Here is a 25,640-nt window from a genome sequence, read left to right as displayed (position 1 = left end):
AGGAGCTCAAAACTGCTGATGGAAAGAGATGGCAGGTAAAGAAAGACCTTTTTATTGCACTAAAAGCTGATAGGCTATGTGTGTGTGCGCTTGTGTGGGCATGTGTGTTGAGCTGGTGACATGAAAACTGAAGATGTATCAGAAAGATCTGTGTGTGCCTTTTGGGTTTGGGTGGAAGGTCCTTTGCTTCATTGCACACACACTCACACACATGGGAACGGTGATGTGGAGATCCTTCATTGAGCACGTCTCAAGCTCAGCCAAGCATTCAGTTCTCCCAGTGACCTAGAAATGAATGACAAGGAAAACAAAAGCTAAAATAGCTCACTCCTTTCCCTTTGGTTCATGAATTCTGTCATCAAGGAAAGAATTTGTATATAAGAAACACGTTTTTTAGAGAAATATTAAGAAACATTGTATTTAAAAAGGCTCCGTAGGTCATGGAACCCTCTGAAGACATACATACATACATACCTTAAATAAAAAGAAACCCACTAATAATATGCATACTTGGTTCAACTAGTTCAGTCCAATTTAAATACATCAATACAGAAAGGTCTGATGCCTCATGCTCCATACTGAAGGATAATACCAAAGCAACTTATTAACTTACTGCATCCAAGCCAGAAGTTTAATACTTTTAACCTTGGTCCAATCTTGCACACTTTTTTGCTTAGAGCTAGTTTATTCATTTTGGTTGAAAAAACCTTATCAAGTATATACCTGATGAAAGTTTGATGAAGGTCACTATGTATACTGTATACCTAATGAGGTTTTTTTTTTAAGAAACAGCATGTTTTTGATACTGTTATAGCTTGATATTTCTATGTTACACATTGTAAAAGTTTCTGCATGACCACAAATGGTTCCATAACCTTTGTTGATGAGGTTGTCCACTCATATATTTCTAATTAGATTTAGGCTCAAAAATGTATGGATGTATTTGAGTAGTTTGTATGTTGAGTAATGAATGAGATAAAACAGCAAAATCAAACTACTTTTTTATGTTGTCACCACTGCCAGTGGAAGCTTTTGGAAGTTAACCAATCAAAACAGAGTGAGATCTTTTGAAGGAGGGCTATGAATGATGCAAGGCTATTCCAGTGGAGCCTCCAGAATAGAAATATAGACCTGGAAATGTGCACAGAGAGTTTAAAAAAAAGAAGCTTTAATTAAACCACGTGTTTGCCCTTTTTTCTGTCCTATGTGCTTTGGAGTTACAGTTAAACCACACTAAGCTACACAGAGGAAGAAATAATCAGCCCATAAGCTACATAAAAATCAGGACCTCTTTGACATATTTGTTTGATTTCATACTTCATCAGGGCTGCTGAATGCACTGAGCCGTGAGAGACACTAAACTAAGATGCAACCTGCTGTGTGTTGGGGTAACTTGAATATAACCTTTTTTGCCATGAAAAGTGGTGGTTTTAGTGTTGAATGGTATCCATAGCAACAAGAGTAATCAGGTGCCCCTGGAAAGGAGGTAGGTGGCTGTGCACACAAAAGTATGGTGATTATGATCCCTATGCATTATTTTATTAATGGCTATAGCACAGGCTTCTGTTATATATCTTTTCTTTAGGTTTAGAGTCTATTCATTGTCAAAGTAGCTGGTGGTCGAAATGCAATGAAAATAATTCAAATTCTCATAAAAAATCATTATAAATGTCTAAAACACTATAAAGAATCTAGTTGTTATTGAACATTCAATAAAAATGAATCTGAGAAATGTACACAGCAATAATAAAACAGCAAGGACATAAAATCCTTGGTGCATTTAGATTGCGAATGATTAAGACATTTAAACTGAAGGACTAATGTTCCTCCTCAAAGTGCATTTTTCAGTTCAGGACCAGACTGAAAGGACAGGAAGAAAGAGACAATCAGAAGACACAGTGTTCAGAGTGACACGCCTTGACCTCACTTTCACCCGTGTTAACATGCATCTAAGTGGCACATCGACTCACAGAGACTGGAAATGGGCAGGAGATGAGGCTTCGACCCACTGAGTCTCATCTCGACTGGTTCTGTCTTATACATAAACATGATCAGCAGCAAAGTATGTGTGACCTAATCCGTTTTTATGCATGTGCCCCTCTGTGTAAGGGTATTGCTGTACTCTTCAGCTCACACTCTCAAGGTGTAGTAATACTTGTTATGCATGAACAATTTTCTTCATGTTGAGAAATAATGATGAGCTCCACTGAATACATCTGACTCACTGACGGTCAACGGTACTTTTGTTTTGAGTGGACTTATGGCAACTTGCTTCCATCAAAACAACATGATGGACGATATGTGTACATTCTTTTTCTTCTTGTGTTCTTCTAGGCATGGTGTCCGCAGTTATATGGGCATGTTGGGGTGAAGACAGAGATGAGTGTGGAGGTAAAGATCCTGATTTATCTTTGGTTAGTTCGTAAAGGTAAGAGTGCACAATCATTTTAATGTAGCAGCTCTTTAAGGCTGCACATGTTAGCATTGGTCATGTCTGTACTACATTTCATGGCAATCTATTCAATAGTTGCTAAGAAAATACAGACTGGTGACTAAGAAACTGACAGATGGCCGGCAAACATTGCTATTCATAGAGCCGCGTCACTAGCATGGGCTTGTGTCCAGGTACATGGTGAAGAACTTAGATATCCACTTTGAAAGGAGCTTTTTGAGGTGTTTTGTGTATCTGATCAGCATAGGGCTGCAACTAACGATTACTTTCACTGTCGATTCATCTGTTGGAATATTTTTAATTAATTGTTTACTCTACAAAAGCCCAAGATGACATCCTCAAACGTCCTAATAGTCCACAAGGCAAAGCTATGTAGTTTACTATTATAGAAACCAGAACATATGCTTGTTAGGGACATTTAAAAGAAAGAATGAATAAGTGATGTACAAAATAATTGATAGTTCATTTGTTAGTTGGCAACTAATCGATTGTTGCAGCTCTGGATCAGACTATCTCCTGGACACTACCCTGTAGAGGTATTCCAGGCACATTTAAGGAGATCTCAAAGCAGAGCCAGAACTCAATTAAAGAATTATATATCCCATCTGGTCTGGGAATGCCTCGGGATCCCTGAAGAGGGGCAGAGGACGGAACATGAGGTAAGGATGAAGGACTACCTTGCTTAGCCTGCTGCATCTCTGACCTTGAACAACAAATAAATGGACAGAGTGTATTATAGTTTGTTTGGAAGATTATTTCCTGTCTGCCCTTTGACACATCTGGGCGGTGTTGTTAGTAAGTGAATAGCATCGTTCTCAGATATGCTTGATGTTTTCGTTTTTCAAATCAATTTTCTTGGCCCCCCTGCTTGGTAAAATTGTATGCCTGAGACCTGTGATGAACAGTCATCTAAAAGGAGTGCTCTGTTGCATCTAAACAAGACCAAGAACCTATAAAGACTCCAACAGAAACACACACGACTCAGCATCTCATCTTAGAGTAAATCCCATTCTACCCATTCTTCAGAAAGTGAAATATTTATCTTGTCTTTTCCACAACACTGAACAGAAGTTGACTTGTGTTGCTAAATTATGTATTTATTCAATGTGAGCGGACACATTTGAATGTTTTTTGACCAGCCAGATCAAACTGCTGCCATTAAAATGTATGAGAGGGCAGAATAGCGCTCAGAGAAGATGAGAAATGAATGGTTGGAGAGGCAGTAGACAGAATGGTAGCCTATAGAAAGAGAGGGAGAGGGAGAATATGAGAGAAATGGAGAGGGAGGGATATTACTGAGCAGTTCCCAATGGAGAATCTCAATATGTTTTTGCAATATAACGCAATCTCCAAAATGAAAAGTCTCAGTAAATACTGAAAAGTAATATTGGTGTAAAATGACTGTGTGTGTGTGTGTGTGTGTCTGTGTGTGTGCTTGCTACCTGGCGAGGTTTGGTTTCTTGTCTAGCTGCTGGCCCCCTTTGTTGACCAGCTAGTCACTAACTTTGTATGCCTGGTATTTGGTGCTGGGTATGTGGCGTGCAGTGAGTTTATTAGAGTTTTTTCCCCTATAAACATCAGCCTGCTGTGTCTTCAAATAAAATACATGAGAATGAACCACCACAATAAAGCTGCAGGCTGTAAAACAATAACCTGAAATATACTAAAACACTCCAAAATGTTTTGTTTTGCCACTACAAGCAACATGTTTAAGATAATAATAATAATTCATTTAAACTTTCATTATTATAGAGATATTTCTTAATGCAACTTTACTACTATAATACCACTACAGTATTGTATTGGTATTTGCACCTGAGTCATTCTAAGAGCTAACTTTACTTTCGTACATTGGTTACTAATGCCTGCTTCATGAATGGATGTTCCTTTTCAATGCGAGATACACAACACCAAGAGGAAAATAGGAGAAAGTTAGATAGATGGTAACTTAACTCCCTGGTTACCTAGCAACCATTCATAAAGCACAGCCAGAAAAACCTTAGCCCAGCCAGTTTGCTTGGCTGGAACTTCCTGTTTTTGATGAATGCCCAGTTACACTTGGAAAACAGAAAGGTGGGAGTGTGTCTGAACACCAAAACCTGCAGTCAAACGTCTGCAACACCAGTCTAGAAATGATCCTTAATGTGCATTTTCTCTCTGGATTGGAATTCCAAACAATCAAATTTCACCTGCCATACTGACATATTCAGTGGGACAGAGGAAAAAAAACAAAACATTTTTTTTATGATGAGTACAACCAAAAATACTTTCTGCACAAAGATATCTGACAACTTTGTTCTGTCAGAAACATCTCATCTCTTTTTCCAGAGCACCAGCCACAGTCAACCCCCCTGTAATACCTGTAATATTAGTACATGGATCTCCTCTGTAAGCTACTGATTGTCATACACCATATATTGAAATCATAATGATGTACATCTCAATCTCATCTCGGTAGGATAGTCAGATCAAATAACATCTGATGTCATTCACAACCAAGAATAAACTGAGCATTTCTCTTACTGGAAGAAAAGAGGTCAGTTGCAAAATGAAGAGATGTTGTCATCTGCTATGTCACCGAAGTAACTTAAGTAACTATAATGGGAGCAGACTGTATAAAGTAATTAATGGCATTAGTGACACAATGATAAACAACATTCTTTGTCTAAAATGCTGAATAGCTTTTGTCTGCTTTATAATCCATCTGCAGCAGAATCAGTGACACAAAACCTTCCTGGAAGCAAATCAAGATTTTTGTCTGAGTGAAATCAAGTCAAACACCAGTTGTGAAACAGCTGTCCTATCAGTGTTAACAATGCAACTACACATCTGTATACTGTTGCATATCTACAGTCAAGCCATAGAATTGTCCCTTCAGAGCCCAAAATAGAAGTACAATAGGAGATTAAAAGACTGGATCAGAACTTCTCAGTGTTTGATCATGAAAAGACTTTGAATTAGAAGTTGAATTTGGAAAGAAATGCTTCTGAAGACAAATCACATAATGAAATAACAAAAGCACACACAGACACACACACACACACTCATCCCTGCACACACACACACACACACACAACTAAAGCTGCAGACACTTTATTGAGTATGTTGCTGATTGAGGCTGATTGAGTGTGAGTGAGTGCACTGGCAGGAGGCCAACTGTTTGGGGGAAATTACCAAGATGAGTGGCACATTGCTTGTCAGCTTTTCTGGGACGAGATGCCCTATAACACCCGCACACACGCACACGCACACATGCAGTACTTCCTCTGTGACAGAAGGGAGGAGATAGGGGAGACAACAGATAAAAGCCAGAATTGTGGTGCATTTCAAAGTGAACAATTTCTCATTTTTCAACAGATATTTCACAGTCGGGCTCTCATTTTCTGTGAGATAAATGGCAGCTACTTGGCGAATTAGATTCAAAGTGTATAGTGAACAGTTGATTTGAGAATAATGGGCTAAAAATAAGACTTCCCAAATGCATTTTTAGATTCTGTGTGCTTTCTGTGACATTTAGATGCCTTCAGGGTGTAGGGGAAGATAACCCAAGCACACCTCAATAAGTACATATTTACATATTTGAATCTGTGATTGTTACTCATAGTGAATTATGCTTTCTCTGCTGTCATTCTTTTGAATGCAAGTTAAAATTGCAGCACAAAAGGACTGTTTTTAATCAAATGTCAACATATTCTAAGACATTTCCATTTTTCCTCTGGTCTATGTTTCTTTATGACATCTCTTCTATCCTCACTTTCTTTCTTGATAGGAAATTGAGAAAATATATAGAGAGAAATGGAAAGAGACCACCTCCTCCTCAACAGTGGGAGTGAGTGGCGTCCTCTGGGGGACTGAGCAAGACGACTCAGTGGTGGTGGAAGCTTTCTGGCATCTGCTCAGTGTTCCAGACCGACAGCTAATTCGGTTTCAGGAGGTATAAACAGTTCTGTTCTGCATCCTTATCGCACACACAGACCCAGGACGTCATCATTGTGTAACACTTTGGATGCAGCAGACAAAGAAAAGGCAACAGAGAGGGGAGAGAGAGGGTGTGTAGGATGTGTTAGGAGAGTAGAGCACAGTGATACATCGCTGATGAATATTTTAAAGGGAAGAAGAAAAATGAAGACATTTTTTTCGCTTTGGATCTGCTGTAGTCGGAGGATCTCAAGGAAACCAGGACGCCAGGACATATTTTTATTCCCAAGGAGGAACAGAGTAACAACTGTTTTACTTCATGTTTCAAAACTTAAATATCTGTGGTTAAACTTATGCATCATGATAAAACATATCTCTTTAGAATTATCAGACTCCATTTTACACTTTATTTAATGAAAAATGCACCAAGGGCTCATCTGCATCCAAGCAAATGGGGTGCTACCAACCAGATGATAATATGAAACAGATATGTAACACTAAGAATTCAGTGGCTAATGTAAACAATATGTCTTCTAATCACTAGAACCATTCCCCCTTCATGTGGTAGTGTGACATGTGTCTGTTTCTAATCTCTCTTTGTTTTTTATGGCAAATTAAGTTGTGGTCTCTACACCAATGAAATATCTAGCTCTGTTAATACCTCTTTGGAAGTCAGACTACTAGAGATGATAAATAAACTTCTGAGTGAGGTTAAGTGCTACAGAATTTATTGTTAGTCACAACCTAGAGGCATGCAGGTTGAAAAACCTTGGCGTTTACCAGTCAGCAAGGGTCTAATTAAAAAAAACAAAAAACACCATTAAGTTGTATTGTGGGAATAGTAGCATCCAATATTTTTGGAGTTTGACTCGCGCTGGAGACGAAAAGTCAAGATATCTCGGCCTCTACTGCATTGATTTTATTGATTCTGTCTCTTGCAAGTCTAAAGACTTTATGGAGGAGCAATATTAATTTGCTGTAGTATCCCTTACAGTGATTGTATCCATGGCAACAGCACTTTGGCATGGAGGCAGGATATTTTTTCTTTGCTTTCAGTAAACTGGTAGATGTATTTTTTGGAAAGAGTTCTGTAGTGAAGTGAATCACTGAAAGACTAAAAATCAAGGCAGTCAAGATCAAACAAAGTCTGTCAGTGTCCTTAATACAGAAAAAAAATCTAAATCAACACAACAGTAATAGTACATTTAGGGTTTTAATATACAGTTTTCAAGATAAAGTTCTTTGATAAACAAAAGGACAGTTTTTGGCTATATAAAAAGCTATTTAGAAACCAGTGACTAGACTTAGAGACAACAGTGGTTGTGTGCTTACATTTTCAGGTATCAAATACGTACACATTTTGCTCAGAGTGAAGAGGATACTCACAAAGTTCAGAATAAACGTCTCACTGACTGATTTACAAGAATCACTTCATCAATAGTTTGAACCACGTCACTACACACTGAGCCATTTAGAATGAGCTATACTCCCGGAAATATGCAGAATAAGATCATCAGGTTTAGGAGATCAGTTTACTTTCAGTCCCAACGGAAAACAAGAGGTCAATTCAGACTTCATTTAAATAGAAAATACCTATCCCAAGGTCATGAAGTTGATTAGGAAAAAGTGTTCAAGGACATACAGTATAAACTAAGATCCCGGGACAGGTTTATAGATTGGCCCCACAATACCTTGATAGTGATGGTAATAGCATGACTAACAGGCTGCAGGGTACTCTGTTACAAAGCTGCTATGCTCTTGCCAATTTCCCCTATTAACTTGAAGAACTGCAGGCAGTACCAAGCAGAAGGTACATCCACCTGGATCTCTTGGTGCTCATAAACTGGAGTTCATTAGAGCCAAAGGGATGTTGCCTCCAGCTGTGGCAGGGAAAAAAACCTCACCATAGCAAAAGTGTGTATTTTAAGTATGACTGAACCTGGGTGCTTTTTAAAGCTTTCGTTATGTAGTGGTACTCTTCTTTCTGTATTGATAGGAGCTGAGAGCAAACTGACCTCCGTGCTGAGAGAGACACCCAGAGATAGTGTGCTACTACCACAAGAGCACAAGAGACAAACAGAGAGAAGGTGTTTGGCAGTGCAGAACCGTATGCAAAAGATTCATCGCAATATACAGTATACCAATGAACATCACACCTGGGTCATTACACAATTCACCACCATTATAATTGTTTTAAAAAATGTAATTTAATTTTTTTTAACAAGTCTTACAAATGATGATCATTTTAGAGTCATTTTGGTCACCATAAGAATCCCTAAAACCATTTTTAAAGGTGCAGTGTGAAGAATTTAGTGGCATGTAGTGGAATGGACTTGGCAGAAATCGAATATCATACTTATGTTTTAATTGGTATATAACTTCACGAAAATCAGAAGTGTTTTAGTTACCTTAGAATGAGCCCTTAGTATTTACATAGGAAGCTGGTCCCCTTCCACAGAGCCCACCCTGTTGCATTGCCATGTTTCTACAGTCGCCCAGAATGGACAAACCAAGTTTAGGGGAAAGGAGGGTTAATGAGGTTGCAATTTGTAATCTATCAGCTAGATGCCACTAAATCCTACATACTAGTCCTTTAAATGTGAACATGAACTATTTGGGCTTCAAAGTATTTTTTAATTGGCTGCATTGGAATAAGTGACATACCTTAGTGGTTTGAACTTTGTATTGACCCAGGTCTGATTAGCAGGATTAAGAAAACAGATTTACAGTACAATACACGTGTAAATTTATACACTGTGAAAAACATTTCATTGGTTCTCCTTAAAAACTCAAGTATTGAAATTGCAAAGGATATCAGAGATCAAGTTTTTTCTCTTTTAAAATGGCTGTCTCACTGTTTGAGCTGATTTACATACTTGTGGTAGCACTTTGTTTTACAGTTCAGTAATTATAAAGTAATGAGTTGAACAAAAATAAAAACAGCTACTTGGTATTTGCCCTGAACGTTGCAGTGATTATTGGTACAAATATATAATTCCCTATATATTTACAGACCATCAATTACCTAGTATTTACAATGCAATTATGCAGTATTGGCACTTTTTTGTAATAATAATTTAATAACATGGTGTAATTGCCAAGTAATTGATTACTAACTACTGTGCCTGCTACTATTTTACATAATCAGATGTAATTATATTTCTGTACCAATGTAAAAATAAAAGTATGTAGACACTAGTTAATTATTGCATCTATTACAGTATAACTACAAGTAATTATCTTTTCATTTATAAATATTTACAAGTATAAGTGACCTCATTACTGTACTGTAAAATAAATGCTACCATACTTGTAATTCAACTGTCAAACAACTGTCACTTGAAATAAATGCAGTATTTATGCTCCAAGATTCAGGCGATCTCTCTAAACAGTAGCTGTGGCCACTGTGGAACTCTACATTGATTTTCTTTCTTTACCACACTTTTATTATTGGTGTATTATTCCAAAGTCACAGATTGACTAACTGCAATCTGTCTTCTTCAACAGAAACAAAGTGCGCAGCTCAATTTTCTTGCAATTCTAAGTTGAACCGATGGATTTGTTGTTTACAGCGCATTCATCATAAGAGCACCGAAGAAAGTGTACAGTATATATACAGCCCAAAGTGTAAGGCGTAACATGATACAACAGTGTAGTGCATTTATTTATTTTCAGTCCAGTCTGTGCCGAGTCCATCCCTTTCAATTATATTCCACGGGTGTTATGTTCCATTACTTTCCACTCTATTTATATTCACTCCATTCAATTTAATTGTGGCATTTCATTCGATTCGATTCCACTCCATTCAACTTTAATTTGATTACCATTAGTCCACTCCAAACTTTTTCATTCCACTCGAGTCCGTGTTTATGTTTCTCTGAGACCAGCCCAGTTATGTTTAACGCAGTCAGAGTCATGGTTCTCTCCGATGTACAGTGTAAGTGTTGTGTATATTTGGATTCTCCAACGCAATCTCCGCTCTTTTTTTTCTTCTTGCAAACTGCCATTACTGCAAAGAGACACCCCCCTGCTAGTTTACTTATCATAAGCCGAGTACCCCAGCCACAAAGACTATAAATGTGTGCACCAATATCTGAACTGTACATTTACAGCTGATAAACTGTCCTGTACCTCTATAGGCAGTATTTTAATTATTATACATGACTGCTCTGTGATTAATTAGCTTAGTCCCCATAATTTCACCAGTGAACCATTTGGAAGGTGATTGGCATTGATTATTTCTCCCCTGGGATGTACAGTACAGTTTCCCCATACATAAATACTTCTTCTGGTGGTCAACACATTTATCAGCAAGACTCAATACAAACAGTACCTACTGTGACATGTATTCTGTACAAACATACCCCATTTCTATTGTACAGTATAAATATTTATGTTCCCATACACACATAGCATGATTTTTTTTTCTTTCTAACCTGATTCAAACATTTTTTGAGGAAATTGACATCAGCCAGATAACAAGTGGCCATTCCAGGTGTCCAAGCATGATATTTAGGCATACAAGGTCTACAGTAGGGAGGTTTGTACGTTTTAAAGGTTTCGGGCAGGATTGCTAACATTTGAAGATGACCAGTGTGTAGTTCCTGTATAAATATGTACTGACCCTGTTTTACAAGCACCCCAGGGCATGAGTGGAACAAACAGTTTGTTTTTTGTTAGCTTCTTTGAAAAATAACAATTATGCAGTTACTGTAAATGTACAGTATTAATATAAGGAATGAAAGTTGAGGATTTAGGACACTGACTGAATGTGATTATTCAGTGTCCAAGTTCATTCATGCACCCATTTGAAAATATGACTAGACTAGGTAAGGCAAATCTCTCCTAGAAAAGTCTGAGAAATACCAGCCACAAACTAATTGCAGGCTAGTGAGATCTCCATCCCTGGTGAGGAATGTCCGTTTAGCAGTTGGAGCCAGCAGGTGTGTAGTTACTCAGCTCCCTGCGGATGGTGCTGAACGGCGACAGCTCTAGCTCTGTGGTGCACTCGTGTTCGTTATCGTCACTAGCCGTGGCTGAGGAGGGTGCGTGGTTACAGCAGCAGCAACAGCAGCATTCCAGAAAGGCCCTGCCCAGTGGACGACACAGGAGAAGCAGCAGCGCAGGCGTCACGGCGGCCCGACAGAAGAGAAGCAGCTGAGAGAGAAGATGGAGGACAGACATGGTGTGCTCAGGAACACCAGCCGCCATGTATGCAGAAACTATGTTGCAGATGTTCTCAGGCACCACACAGGCACCATAGACAATTGCCAGAGCCACAACTGTGCAGTTCATCTGGCTCTCCAGTCGGATCTGCTTCTTGTTGCTGCGGACACTGGCCTGCTCTGCACGCCGGATCTTGCGTGCCGTCACCAATGAGCAACCAATGGTAAAGAGGGTGGGGAGGCAAAAGTAGCAACCAAAGCACCACCACAGCCGAGCGCCCTCATAGGTCAATCCTAGGACGTAGAGCATGTCAGGTAGTGAGGTGGATATCCTGATGATGCAGCGTTCAACAGGAGGCTCGTCTGGCATTCCTGTGTCTTCAGCTACCAGCTGTCGTATGAGGAGCTCTGGGAGAGCCAATAGCAGAGCTCCAATCCAGATGACTGCTAGCTTTGCTGTAGTGGAGGTGCAGTTCTCAATCATCTCGTAGTACATCTGGACATTGGTGGCCGCACGGAAGCGGTCGATGCACAGAGCGCACAGGGTGAAAGTGGTCACACCAAGGGAGGCAACCTGAGGAAACAAACAGAAATCACATTGGTCACTGAAAACATTAAATGTGACTTGTGACAAATGTTGTTGACTTGTACAGGCTCACTCCTCAATAGTATCATAGTTCCTCAATATATCGAAACACTATCCATGAAACCGCACATGTCTGCAAGGAAGGGGAGAAACAAGAGAGCCTCAGAGCTTAAGCTGACAGTAGCCTCATGCATGCAACAATTTAAAATCATTTCAACTGACAGATGGGCTCAGCTGCATGCAACACTGAACTTATAGTGAAGATTGTTCAGTCCCCATTCTTCATTGAATAGGAGAATAACAAGGAACTGACAAAATTATCTCATGTGTAATCAAGTCTGTTAAACTGTTGTCATGCATAATCTTAAAGGGCTGTTGGTAATACACACACAAACAGAGGCCTTTCTACCAGTTGACAAGTCAGCCTCCACCATTTAAATAAAGCACAAAACACATTAATGGTATTGGGCTTTTAATACACCTGACACTAGTGTAAGTATAAACAGTGCTATTAACACAGTGTAGTATCCTTCTCTGAAACATACATGTATGTGTGAGGGGAAAGAAAGAGAGTGTTAAGGTGGATTAAAAGCCGTCATTGCTGCATTCATTTGTTTAAATGTATTTTCAATGACAATCTTATCAATGAACAAACCTCTCATTCCAGTGTTTTTATGTTAACTAGGAGATGTTTGGCTTCACACTCTTGTTGCACAGAATTGTCAGAGTGCACAAATTTCCTCAGCATTTGAAAGCATCTGTTGGATTATCATTTTGGCACAGTGGGTACCCTGCAGAATATTCCTCTGCATCTGGAGAGTGTGTCTCACCCTGTTTCCCTTTAAACATCCCCTCTTCCTTTCCTCCCTTCATTCCTCCTGTCATATCAAATTTAATTACAACAGCCAGCTCCCCAGATGGCCCCAGTGAGCCTCGGCTTTAGTGCTCTAAACACATACTTCCTGGACAGATATAGATATACACACACACTGCAAGATGTCCTGTGTGTGTGTAGGCCTCGCACACACACACACACACACACACACACACACACACACACACACACACACACACACACACACACTGACCCTCTGACACACATCCTAACCAGGCTAATGAAGGGTGACCATACGGAACAGCGAGAAGTAAGTGGGGTAGACAAACCGCCAGCAGAATACAGCACTCTAAATAGTAACTGTGATCAACGTGACTGCGTTCTGAACCAGGAACGCAGCTGTGACACTACAATCATGTACTGAATTGTTTTGAAATTTAGCCTGAATAATTGTTTGGTACATATTTAAAGGCATAGTACACAATATTTTCCTAAAAAACAATGAATAGGTGTGTAGGCCCCAGCCAATAACAGTGTGCAGGGTGTGAGGTCGGGTAGTGTAGAGGCCAGGTTACACTACTGTCTCTGTGTCTCTCCTATGCTCTGTGTCTATGTCTGTTTGACCTCACACACTCAGGCCACAGCAGACAGGATGAGGCATGCAGAGGTGTGGGGATGTTTTTTTTGTGCTTAACAATGTAACTGCCTTGAAACAATCAAAAGTAGTTGTTGAAAAAATCTGATTCACGGCTTTGTTCTCGCCAGTGCTGCTCATTCTCTTAATTCACTGCTGCTCTCTCTTCCTCTCTGGTGTTGAGGAGGCCAGGGAGGAGGGGCCATTGTTGACTGTTGTGTTTACAAGTACCAACTGACAAATCCTATATAGTACACCTTTAAGTGACAGCTTTTTTCAAAAGCAACTTGAGGGGGATTTAAACTAAGCATGTTTATTTGGGTAGATTAATCCTTTAGTTGATTTGGTGAGGTGACAAAAATGCCAGTCAAAATGTAAGTGCACTTGGCAGAAGTTGTCATCTTATAGGTACTGATCAATGTGTGGAGAGCCAAGTGCAAACAATTTAATAAGCAGGAGACTGAGCTCTTTTACATCAATGTCTTCAGGTGTTTCTGACTGGTATAAACAACATTTTAAAGAGCTCAGAAAAGTCCATCATGTTCACATATCATTGCAGGGGCAGGATTTGTTTTTACTGCACTTGCCACCAAAATGTCTATAGCAGCGTGACTGGTTGTTGAAACTGTATAAAAAAGTGAGTAGTAGAACATGCATTAATGATGACATTAGTATAGGCAATAATGCATGTATGCCTCACAGTAAACACACTTATTTTACCATCACTAGCATTTGACAGCTCCACCGGTCATATACTTGGTGGATTTAAGTTTCAAATGTCCCCATGAACTGACTGCACAGTGATTGCAAGGAAATGTACCTTACATCAGAAGACTCCTTTAACATTTTCATGTGTCATTGGTAAGTGTGGATATCATTCACTGAAATGCTTTGCTTTTTTTCCCTCCAGCCCAATCCACAGTTTACACACTGTAATGCTGGAATAAATTTGAATTTTTTAAATGGACATCAGGCTGCATACTACCTCTATATATTGTTTGGTCCTACATCCCCATATATCAATGTTTTTTTAATTCTAACAGATGAAGAAGCATTCCTCCATAAACATATGCATACCTACATTCTCATATTGTAGTGAACACACAAAAAATAACCCATCCAGTACACAGGTGCTTGCAGAGAGTGAATATTTCATGGCTTGAACAACAGGGTTGGAATGGCTTTAAAGGCTGTCATGGAGGACCAGGAAACCCAGCTTTGATCAGTGTGTTGGGGCGGAGAGCAAGGGCAGGGCGAACAAGCATAGCTTTGTACTTGAGGGGAGATGAGAGAGAGAGAGAGTCCAAGAGTCAGCCCTGGTGGGGTGATGAAGCTGTGTGTGTTTGTGTGGAAGGGGGTTATGCTAATGAGGGAATGAAAAACAAGGACAGAAGAAGAATGGAAAGAGTGGGGGAAACTAAGAATGAGAGAATGAAAGAAAGAAATGAGAGATTGTGAATAGAGAACACTTGCAGGGGAAGACATCAGTGAGTGAGACAGTATAAGGTTAGAGGAAGAGAAATCTTTAGAATGATTAACTATGTTATTGTGGCATTTCTACCAACCAGCCTTGGCCTTGTCATGTTCACTTTACCTGCCGGCAAGATGACAGGCCTGCTAGCCTTGGGGCTGGAAATGGTACCTCTAAAGTCTTATTGCTTATTTAAAACCGTAATGCAGTTTCAAGAAAACAGAGCAAACAAGATCACAGGTCTTTGCTAATGTGGATGATTTGCCTCAAAAAGTTAGTGTTAGCACGCTCATATTGGCTAAGTAGCATGAAACATCTGGTTATAAAAAGTACTGGACAAACTGACATTTTTAACAGAAAATGGCCAGATTGATGATTAGAATTCATTCTGAGAGTGGCATTAATGTGTGCACCAAAATTCATGCCAATCAATCATATAGTTATAAAGTCACTTAGAACTATAGATGTGAACATCATGGTGGTGCCACAGGATCACCAAAGCCTTTAAACAGGCATCCTTTGGGAACCATGATTGTCTGTACAAAGTTCTGTCCCAATCAATCCAGTAGCTGTTGAGATATTTTAATGGATGGGTGAAAAGTTTGACTTTTTAGGGGCAGTAAAGGAGAAGTGTAATGAAATGTAGTTAATCCAACAAGTCATTACGAAATCACTTGTAATTAAGTGACAATATACAGTTTATAAAGCAATAGTCACTTCATATCATTTCACTTAATATAATCTATTTAGTCCCAACCTTTGCCTTCAAGGGCTCAAACAAAATCCACATGAAAAGGCCTTTCATCCAGAACACATGTTTTTGGGGTGTTCTGGCCGTCTATCAGCACAGCAGGTGAGAGAGACATTTTCCCCTGGTGCTGTTTTTAATAACGGCCCATTAACTTCCTGATTAAAGGTCCTGTGAGCTGGTGGCACAAAGGCCTTGCGTTATTAATTGGCTCTTAACAAGGACTGGTGGAGCCTGTGTGGTCATACTGTGACTGCAGCCACTGTCAGAGGTAATGGGTGTTATCAGGTGATGAATGACCTAATATGGAGACAGACACACACAGTCTTATGAGCCAGGGAGACAAAGGGTTAATCCAGCTGCAGTATTTTTTCTAGATTGAGTGTGTATGTGCGAGTGTGTGTCTGCCTGTGTGTGTGTGTGACCCAGTGCAGGCTTCACCAGACCATAACTCTAACCAGAGAGACCCTGCCGCTGACAGCCACCATCCGTCTAACAGCTGGGCTGTGTGTCTGAGAGAGAGAGAGGGATGTAGGTGAGCATGAACACCCATTTGTGAATTTGTTTGTGTCTGTGCACGTCCACATATATGCAGAATTATCAAAATGAGTATTTTGTTGATGCTGAGTACAAGTTTTGGATGATGCACACATATGACTGTGTGTGTGGGATTATGACTTACAGACTCATCACTGAATCCATCTATTCTATTCTATTGTTCTAAGTTGTCATGGAAATTATTTAGTTTTTAATCACATGATGTTGATATCATATGCATAGGCAACTATGTATTTTGATAATCAAATAATTGAGCTAAAATGCTTAAAAGCTGGTTGCAGCTTCTCGAATGCTAGGATTTCAAGCTTTTCTGTGTTCTTCAATGTCTTCTTCTGGCAAAATACACAAAATGATTTATCGGAAAAATAACTAGCAGATTAATTGTGGTGTGGTCGAAAGCTTATGAAACACCAAGTACTGTAAGATGGCCATGTGATAAGAATGTTTTGTTTCCAGGTCAAGAATGAATCTACACACTCAACTATTCTATTCTATTCTGAGACAAAACAAAGGCAAGAACAGGCTCTAATTGTAACTTTTATATTAAATTGTCCTTCAGGGGGCTGCCAGCCTGGAACAAAGATCCATAGAAGTCACACATAAGTGGAGTGAGCAGTACACCCTCTAATGTTCTTCTTGCTTCTTTCTTTTCTTTAATTAAATTAATAGCAACCGTCCATTATTCTACCCTTAGCTGTTGCTTTCTGTCTCTGCATTTACTGTGTGTGTCTGAGGCAATTTCTTCCAGACAATAAATTTCTCTTCTATTAAATTATATCCTGACTTGTGGCAGAATTCCCCTGGACATTAGAAAAAGTATTTGTCTCTCAGTGTGCAGCGGCTGCAAGAAAAGTCCCATTCCAGGTCATTGACCCCAGTCTCCAAGTGTTACGTTGGAGGCAATGCCGAACCCAGGAGCTTTTCATTTCTATCCTATTCCACTCTATGAAGGCTAGCTACTGTGCATGTTGGCCTGTTCTTTGCTGATCTGAAACTGATACGCTGGACTATTTCGTATCACCACCATACCTAATTCATAATGCTAATCACTGAATGAATACTGCATATCTACATGGGTAATTATAAGTTTGGTTAATTACATTCAACAGCAAGCCTAATCTTCGCTTCGTTATGTTGTGTGGACTTGTCTCATCATACCAAACACAATATCTACTCATCCACGGACAAAGAGCTGACTGAATGGACTCACCATCATGCATTATGTAGAGCCACTAATTATATGCCCTGAATAATTTACGTATCTTCCAATTAACTATCACGCGTGCTCCTAATAGACAAGCGGAGGGCACGGCATCTAGTGTGTTCCTCTGTGTACTTAACTTGTGTTCATGTGTTGTGTATTCAGTAACTGTATGTCCGCATTCAGGGTACAATACATGCACTATTGTGCGTGTTCCCAAATGCTTTCATACTGTATTAAGTGTGTCTGTGTCACTGTGTGAGTGAGTGTGTGTTCCCCCTGTGGCTCACTTCTAATCACAGATAGCTGATGCAGAGAGAGGGAGTGAGAGAGAGAACAGCCGTAGGCAGCGATCAGTAGAGAGAAGGCCATCCCACCCATCTGGAAGATCAGCACACCCCACTGACTTTGTGCATTTGAGTGCGTGTGTGCGAAGGCTAGATTGTTAGCTAGATAGATAGACAGAGACAAATAGACAGATGGGGATGGCTGGAATCTGGACTTACCTACCTATTTTCTTGATATACGAAAGGAGTGGAAACAATGCTTCCCATAAAGATCCGATGATAATAACCATATTTGGTGATTCTTGAATTAAGGAACTAGGGCTGGGTGATATGGACAAAAAAACATCAAAATTTTACTTTCAGCTTAGCATTTTTTGTTTGCATGCAGAATACAGGATTGAAATATTAGTGATTGAAACATTTTTAGACAATTGTGCAAGAATAATAAAAGATATGCACCACCTGCATGGCTGTCATTATACATAAAATACAGGCTATCCTCACTGCTGTTGCTGCCAGTACCAGATGCTTCAACTAAGTAGTTCACATCCAGTTTGATAATCAGTTTCAGCACAGACAGAGCAGAGAAGGCTGCTCACTAATTGATCTGCTGCGGTTTGTGTTTCATTACAAGACATGAGACTGGTATCTGCAGACTGCTGCTTGCTAGGGTTAGCTAACTGGCAGGTAGAGACAGACTAAGTGGAATCCACACAAGGGATTTCACTCATTTTCAGTCAGTCGTTCTCATAGATACAGTTAAATTCATTATGAGATAGCCAGAGACAGCTAGCTACCAGATAGTTACGGCAGTAAACTGCAGCAGGTGAACTTGTAGTGTCACAGCTCATGAGACTGCTTTGGTTCAAAGCTATTGCAGTCAGCTAGCATCTACGTTGCTTTTTGTGAAAATAAGCTTTTTGTGCACATTGTAATAACTTGACGTTTCACAATAGATATTTTACACATTTTGCAAAAAAAAAAATTACTATGAATTAAAGTCTGTGTAAAGTAATAATAAATATGTGTTCTGAGTTCGACATACCACAGAAAAGTGTGTTGTTAACCACTCTGCCAAATTTGAATTATTAAAAAAAAAATTGCCAAATATATGAAATTAGGCTTCTAAGTTGTGTAAAACTCAGCCTTTTTCTCTGCTACCAAACACTGTGGGAGTGCCCGTCGAGTCCGCTGAAACCCCGCCCCCTATCAAGTGTCACCTGTCAATCAAAGACACCACCTCTACCCGAAACATGGACGCTACGTTTGAGAGCTTTCTGCTGCTAGCTCAGCGGCTAACTCGGCTGCTAACTCAGCGGCTAACTCAGCTAACTGGCTAACTGTAGACTGTAGTAGTAGTAGTGTGTGCTGAATGTATTTATACCTCTACAGCAGCAGGGGCGGGTTGATTCAGACCCGCCCACTAAATCCTGAACACAGAAATCTTGAAACACAGTTTGTGAAGACTAGCTCTACAATTCAAATCTAAATGGTTGAAATGCTTTTTACACCTTTTTTAGAAATACATTTATGACCTATTTAATGTGTTTAGAAGAAAATGTCTGAATTCACTTTATACAGTCTTTAAATTAACTTAATGTGTCGTCCCGTCACACTAGAAAGAAAATAACAAGTGTATGTGGGCCCCTTCTGGTCCTGTGAAATGGCCTCATATTCCTGAAACTGAATTTGTAATTCTGATTTAGTTTCTTCAAAGTGTGTGTTCCTGTGTGTGCATGTGTGAGTTGAAACAACGTATTGTCAGTGAATGTGAATGTGTCAAGCTGATGTATGTCCTGCCATTACCGCCAATTTCTGCACAATAGTGTCTCTAGCTCTGTGGCTCCATGCAGCCTCTCCCTACTTCTCTCACTTTCCCTCCTCCAATCTCTCTTTCTCTTTCCTCAGCCTATTTCTTGCTCTGCTTCAATAGTCTGTTTCTCTGTCTTTTGCCTGCTAAGGCCAACTGTACCATAGCAAAGACAGCCTACAGTTTCTGACGACAGAGTATTGTACAACAGAGGTCAGATGTATGAATGAGGCATACAAACTAAAGAAATACATAGAGCATTTTAAGCATAATATGCTAGTATTAGTAAATAAAACAGTACAAAATATAGAATTTGAGTAAAATAGGGACTCAATTAAGTCTGAGATGTAGATATGGACACAATAGTATTGCTTATGTTTTTACAATCTACCAATACAAGCCACTGTGGCTCAAACTACACTATCTACCATATGGTTATGGTGATAGGGCAGAACTGGTAATGGAATTGCCAATATGTGTCTAAGGAGAGAATGAGCCTTTAGGGAGCCGCTAGATTTATGTTCCATGATGATGATTGGCAATTAGCTGTAAATCAAGTTAAGAAAGAGGTGTGAACACATCTTCTAATGCGAATAGTCATTAGGCTGCTGCAAAGGTTTCAAAATAATAACCTAATGGGCAAAATATTTTATTTATAAATCTGACAAAGTAACCACGGATGCTTGGCTCTGGTTCTGTTCATATACATACATTTAGACCTAAATGTACACATTTTATACAGTATAATCTTGTAAACAACTGTTTTTTTTTCTTTCTATTAAACACCCATCAATAAACAAATCATGTAATGCTGCTTGAAAGCACTACTCATACAGTATTATTGCTATTACATCTCACCATATGATGCTTTCTCAGTTGGTGATGCCTACGTGTTTCTATATTTATTGTAGATGTAATGAGACAAAAAGTTTTCAAAATCTCGGCAGCAGCATAGCTCTAAATGAGCCTTGACAAATGACTCAGTTATTCCCTATGGCTAACACAATGCTTACTGCACTGGTTATCTGTTATTTTTGTCTGCTTTAAAGTCTCATCCTAATCAACTGCCAGGTGCAAAACTCAATTATTGCCCATTAGTTTTGCCTAAATTTGTTGCAATGTGCATCACTGCCCAGAGGGGTCATCTGCAATGACAGGAGCATGAAAAAGGAGTGTATCTGAAATAATGCAGGGTGGCTGTTGCCAACATCTCTATTTTCCTGCTATATTTTCTCACATTTTACAGAAAAAATTGCTTTCTCATTTAGACTTGGGACATTCTGAATAAAATCAGGTTTACTGCAGGCTGCACCATGGGAGGCTCCTCTTTCAGTAGACACTGACAATACATGATCTATACTGCTTTCTGATTATGCATGCATACTCACGTGCAGTTGGGTTACATGTTGCATATATATGCAAACGTGTGTGACTGAGTATGCATGTCTTTATTTTAGGCCAAATGTTGATATCCCGTGTGACTGAATTTGGGTTAAGTGAAGAATAAAGTCACTCCATAGGGTGAATATGTGTGTGTGTTTCACTGAATGTTCCACAGGGAGAGAGTGAGCCCAAGGCTGCATTATTCACGGCCTGTTTTGACACACGCATGCGGCTCTGCACAAACACACACACACATACACACACTGAAAGCACTGTGAAGACATACAGGTCCAGTCCAGTGCACATGTCCTGATAGATATGCACGAAAATGCATATACAAGTGTAATAATAAACACACAGGGGTTCTCTATATTAACAGTAACCATTTGGTCTGTGCACTGGGCGTGCATTATTAAAGTTATTCAATAATATCCTGTGGTCCTTGGATAGCTCATATGCAGTAACACAAGGAGGGGGTCTGTTTCCCTGTGATACCCCATTAATTAAAATATATCCACACAAGGTGTTTGCAAATGAGATGCTGCATTATGATTTTACAGTATGTGATCAATGAGGACAATGGTGGCAAATAGGAGAGAGGATGGTGCAAATGCAACATACTGTAAGCAATATCTGCTTGCTTTTTGTAGAAATCATGCTGCAATTAAATGTATGCATGGAAAACTGCCAGTTATAGCTTCTAACTCCAACAAAGAGATAACTGTAACGAATGCCTGATGCAGGTTAGACTGTGACTCTAAAGCAGATTCATATTTCACTAGAATGGTCTACTTTTTTTGCCGAACTACTAGAGGTGTCATACTTAAAATGAGAGGCAGCAAAACTGCATTGCAAAAGACCACAAACAAGTCCATTTCACACTGAATTGAATAACTAATATGATTTAGCTCCACAAACAGTTTTTCACATCATTCTGTAAGTCCCTTTTCAATCAAAGATATCAATGCTTCAAAAATATGTCAAAATGTTGTCTGTAACCTAAACTATGTTCTTTTTGGGCCTTTTTCTGAAACAACTGTGGGTTCACCTGCTCATATTATCACCTCTTGATGCAACTGGCCTCTCCATCTGCATGCTCTTCTGCATCTCTGGAGGGTGGAGTCTGGTCACCTGTTCTGGCTTGCGGTGTGCCTACAGAAACTGGTGTCAGCCTCTTTCTCTCTCTGCTGCAATCTGGTTTCTTCTGGGTTTGGTTTCATGTGCTCTCCTCCTTTTCCTTCGCCTCTGACACTAATAACGCCCACTGCTTCATCTGTTCCAAATCGGTTTGTTGTACAGTACTTTCATTTATGTTGTATTTGGGTCAAATTAAATCATCAACCATGTCTCCTTTCTTGCCCTTCCAGACCTTGAGCTGGAAACCCCCTGCTCTGTTAACCTTTCAGGTGAATCTGACACTGGTGTAATTGCAGTAAGCACACAAAGGAAAGGTATCAACATGGTGTAAACAACCTGTCTAGCAACCCTCCACCACTAGTGAACACAGGTGTGTGTCTGTGTGTGTAAAAGAAGAACAGAGAACAAGGACAAGGACATATAAATTGTGCCATATGTGTAGCTCAAGCAACAGGAGTAAGAGTGTTATACTGTATGTATGTCACAGTGAGCTGTGGCCTTACATCCTGGTGTAAATTTATGGGTGTGTCTACATGCCTGAGGGGTAGGTGAGGCTCTCTCACCAGTAACAGGACCACAAGTGACAAACAGAGCACCCTTGTTACTGGCTGAGGTGACATCCTATACTGTGTACTTTCTTAACAGTAAGGGCTTAAAAACAGAAACTCAATTCTTTAAGTGCATTGGTCAGGCAACAAGAGTGTGAAACTTCATTTTCATGCCCCAAAGTCACACAGATGATGTAACTATGGAGGTGTTAACGCTGTCAGACAAGGCGGGTGATATAATGACACTGGTTGAGCCCCATTTACCATCTGTCATCCCTGCAGAGGGGGATCCTGCCTGTAGGCATTGCCTCAAAACGTGATCACCACTCCAATATGATATCATTTTCCTTGAGACATTGAGAGCAAGATACACAATTATCACGGAAAACAAGAAGAGTATAATCTAATTACCTCCACATAGGGTACCACTTTGCAGGTGAACTCTCCCAGCAGCCAGGACTTGGTCAGTTCATGGAAAACCACCATGGGCAGGCAGAAGAAGATGAGCACAAAATCCCACACAGCTAGATTTGCCAACAATGAGTTGGAGATGCTCTTCATGTAGTAGTTCTGGCACACGATGCACAGGATGGCGATGTTACCCGCTATCCCCACCAAGAAAATAACCCCTGAGACGCAAGTGATGGCGTAAGCGCCATAAGTCTCACTTGTCACCGGGTAAAAGGGGTTCTTGATTTCGTCCCCGAAGTCCTGCGAGCTTGGAGGGGTGATCGGAGTGGCGTCCCAGGGGTTCTCCTCTCTGAAAGTGAATAACTCGGGCCTCCTGGTGAAGAGGTCAAAGGGCAGGTCGGTGGAGGTGAGGGCCACCGGCTTCGGGATGGGTTCCCACGGTGACGCGTGAGGCTGAGCCAAAACCCCTGCGCTTTTGTTCAGCCTGTTTCTCCCCCTCTTCCACGCTTTCTTCTGCTCGTCTTTTGTGCCTCTCTTGTGCCTGTCACCCTCCTCGAGTCCCCCTCCTCCGTCTCCCCGGCCCATTGAAGAGGGCTTAGCCGCATTGTAGTGTCCACCTGCTGGCGTCCCCGTACTACTAAGACCGCCATTCAACTTTATCCTCCTATTATGGTGGCGCGTCGGGTCCCAATGTGAGACAGCGTTAGGGTCCTCCACGGGTGTCACTGTCCTATTGATGTCGCGTTTGTTGTGTCCAAATCGCCTCGTTCCTCCTGCAATTACCCTCTTCCAAGGGTGAGTGGAGTTAATAGTCCCCCTGACAATTGCGCGCTCCGCCGAGGACGCACCTGTGGCGTATCCAGCCGAGAGCGCACGGTCTCGGGCTTTGTTTTGATGACTCTCCCGGAGTGACCCATGGAAAGTCCTGGCAGAGTACACGCTTGTGTTGCTGACCTCCTTAGTTCGTACTTCTCCATTATTTCTCAAAGATAACAATACATGTGCGTGGGCCAGTAACACGAATAACGTCCTAGGCTGCAGAATATGCATGGTCCAAAAATCTCTGAGCGCCGTTTAGTCCTCACAAGTACATCCTCATACCTTTGTGGCAGCGTGGGGACACTTCCATTCAGTCAACACCCATGTTGGACGCAGCACAGGAAGGTGGGAGCTCACGGTCTCAATCAAACAGCTACATTCATGACGCGAGCCGTGCAAACTTGTATCCAAAATTCTTGCTGTGCACGGTGTACTAGAGCTGCAATAATCTCCAAGCCACCACCTCCTATCCGAGTCACTCCCGCTCCCAAAGTCTTGACATTACCGAGCCGGACAGCGAATCCAGTGAGAGAGAGATAAAGAGAGGTAGAGAGGGATTTGTTGCATATCCATGCAATACGCACAGAATATGCACAACCGTCACTTCCCCGCTGTGTGTAATAGCAACCAAAAAGGAGCGGTTCTCTCCTTGTGTGTGTGCATGTGTGTGTGTTGGTGTGTTAGTTCAGTGGGTTGGGTCGCCTGGCAGCAGCAGCAGCAGCAGCGTCAATGCAGTGCAGATCGGGTAAAGCCCACTAGGCTGTGATGCACAAGAGAGAGAGAGAGAGAGAGAGAGAGAGAGAGAGAAGGAAAGAGAGGAGGGGTGGAAATCGGTCGCTCCTCTCTCTCTGTTTCTCGTCCCTTCCTCCTCCTGCGTCCAGTCAGAGTCTCTCCTCCTCCTCTGCTTTCTCCTCGTGTAGGACAGTGCACTGGAAGAAAATGGACTCCCCTGGCGGCTAACCCCGATCTGTCACTCTTCATCCATCATGGAGCATTCAGCAGCAGCCCCGAGCAGTATACGGCTACAGCCCCCCGGCAGACAAGCCATGCCACGCCCGACAGACCTGCTAATAAATATATTACTCAGTTTTTAATTTTTACGCACAGGCGGCGCTGTGATACCAGCGCACTTAGTTAAAATGCATATCAATCTTGGAATGTGATTTTGATAAAATAATGATAAACCAGATAGTTAGCTACACTCTGAAAATAAATCGTTTTCATCTAAGATAACTGTGCTGATGCGTGATTATTCTGCCTAGTTGAACATATCTGGAAGGGAATCTGATAATACAAGTGAAACTGCATAATAAGATATTTACACCCCCCCCCCTCCTCTTTGCATGTTTTTATTTGTATTAGGAAAACCAACATTTTCAGATTCAGAGCCTTGATAGTAGCTAAATGTAGATTCATAATTAATGGTATTCATTATTTTACTGCTGCAAGTAGTAAACACTATAAAACAGCCCAACAACAGTTCTGTCAGCTTTTCTGTCTGAATTATTCACACTCCAAGGACCTTGCTCATTTGGGGTCATCAGTAACAAGCAGGGCTGCAAACATCACCAAGTCTGAAAAGTGATCTTCATCTGGTTTCTGGATTGATCTAACCTAACTGTAAGGAATATGGACATTGATTGCAGCGTGTTCTACTGCTGTGTGCATCAATAACTG

General features: G+C 40.7%; 1 protein-coding gene across 1 annotated transcript; it reads right to left on the bottom strand.

The window, feature by feature from the left end:
* Window positions 1-11,293: 11,293 nt before the first annotated feature.
* Window positions 11,294-24,342, bottom strand: gpr37b (G protein-coupled receptor 37b). Its single transcript, XM_053314001.1, has 2 exons — window positions 23,145-24,342; window positions 11,294-12,109 (listed from the first exon to the last, which is right to left on the bottom strand). Exons 1-2 carry the CDS (start codon window positions 24,192-24,194, stop codon window positions 11,294-11,296), a joined length of 1,866 nt encoding a protein of 621 aa, XP_053169976.1. The 5' UTR covers window positions 24,195-24,342.
* Between the last annotated feature and the right edge of the window lie 1,298 nt (window positions 24,343-25,640).

The sequence above is a fragment of the Scomber japonicus genome, chromosome 23, assembly GCF_027409825.1.
Source record: "Scomber japonicus isolate fScoJap1 chromosome 23, fScoJap1.pri, whole genome shotgun sequence".
In the NCBI taxonomy this organism is placed as follows: Eukaryota; Metazoa; Chordata; class Actinopteri; order Scombriformes; family Scombridae; genus Scomber; species Scomber japonicus.
Note: the sequence above shows the minus strand (reverse complement) of the source record. Positions and strands in the feature narration are given on the sequence as shown.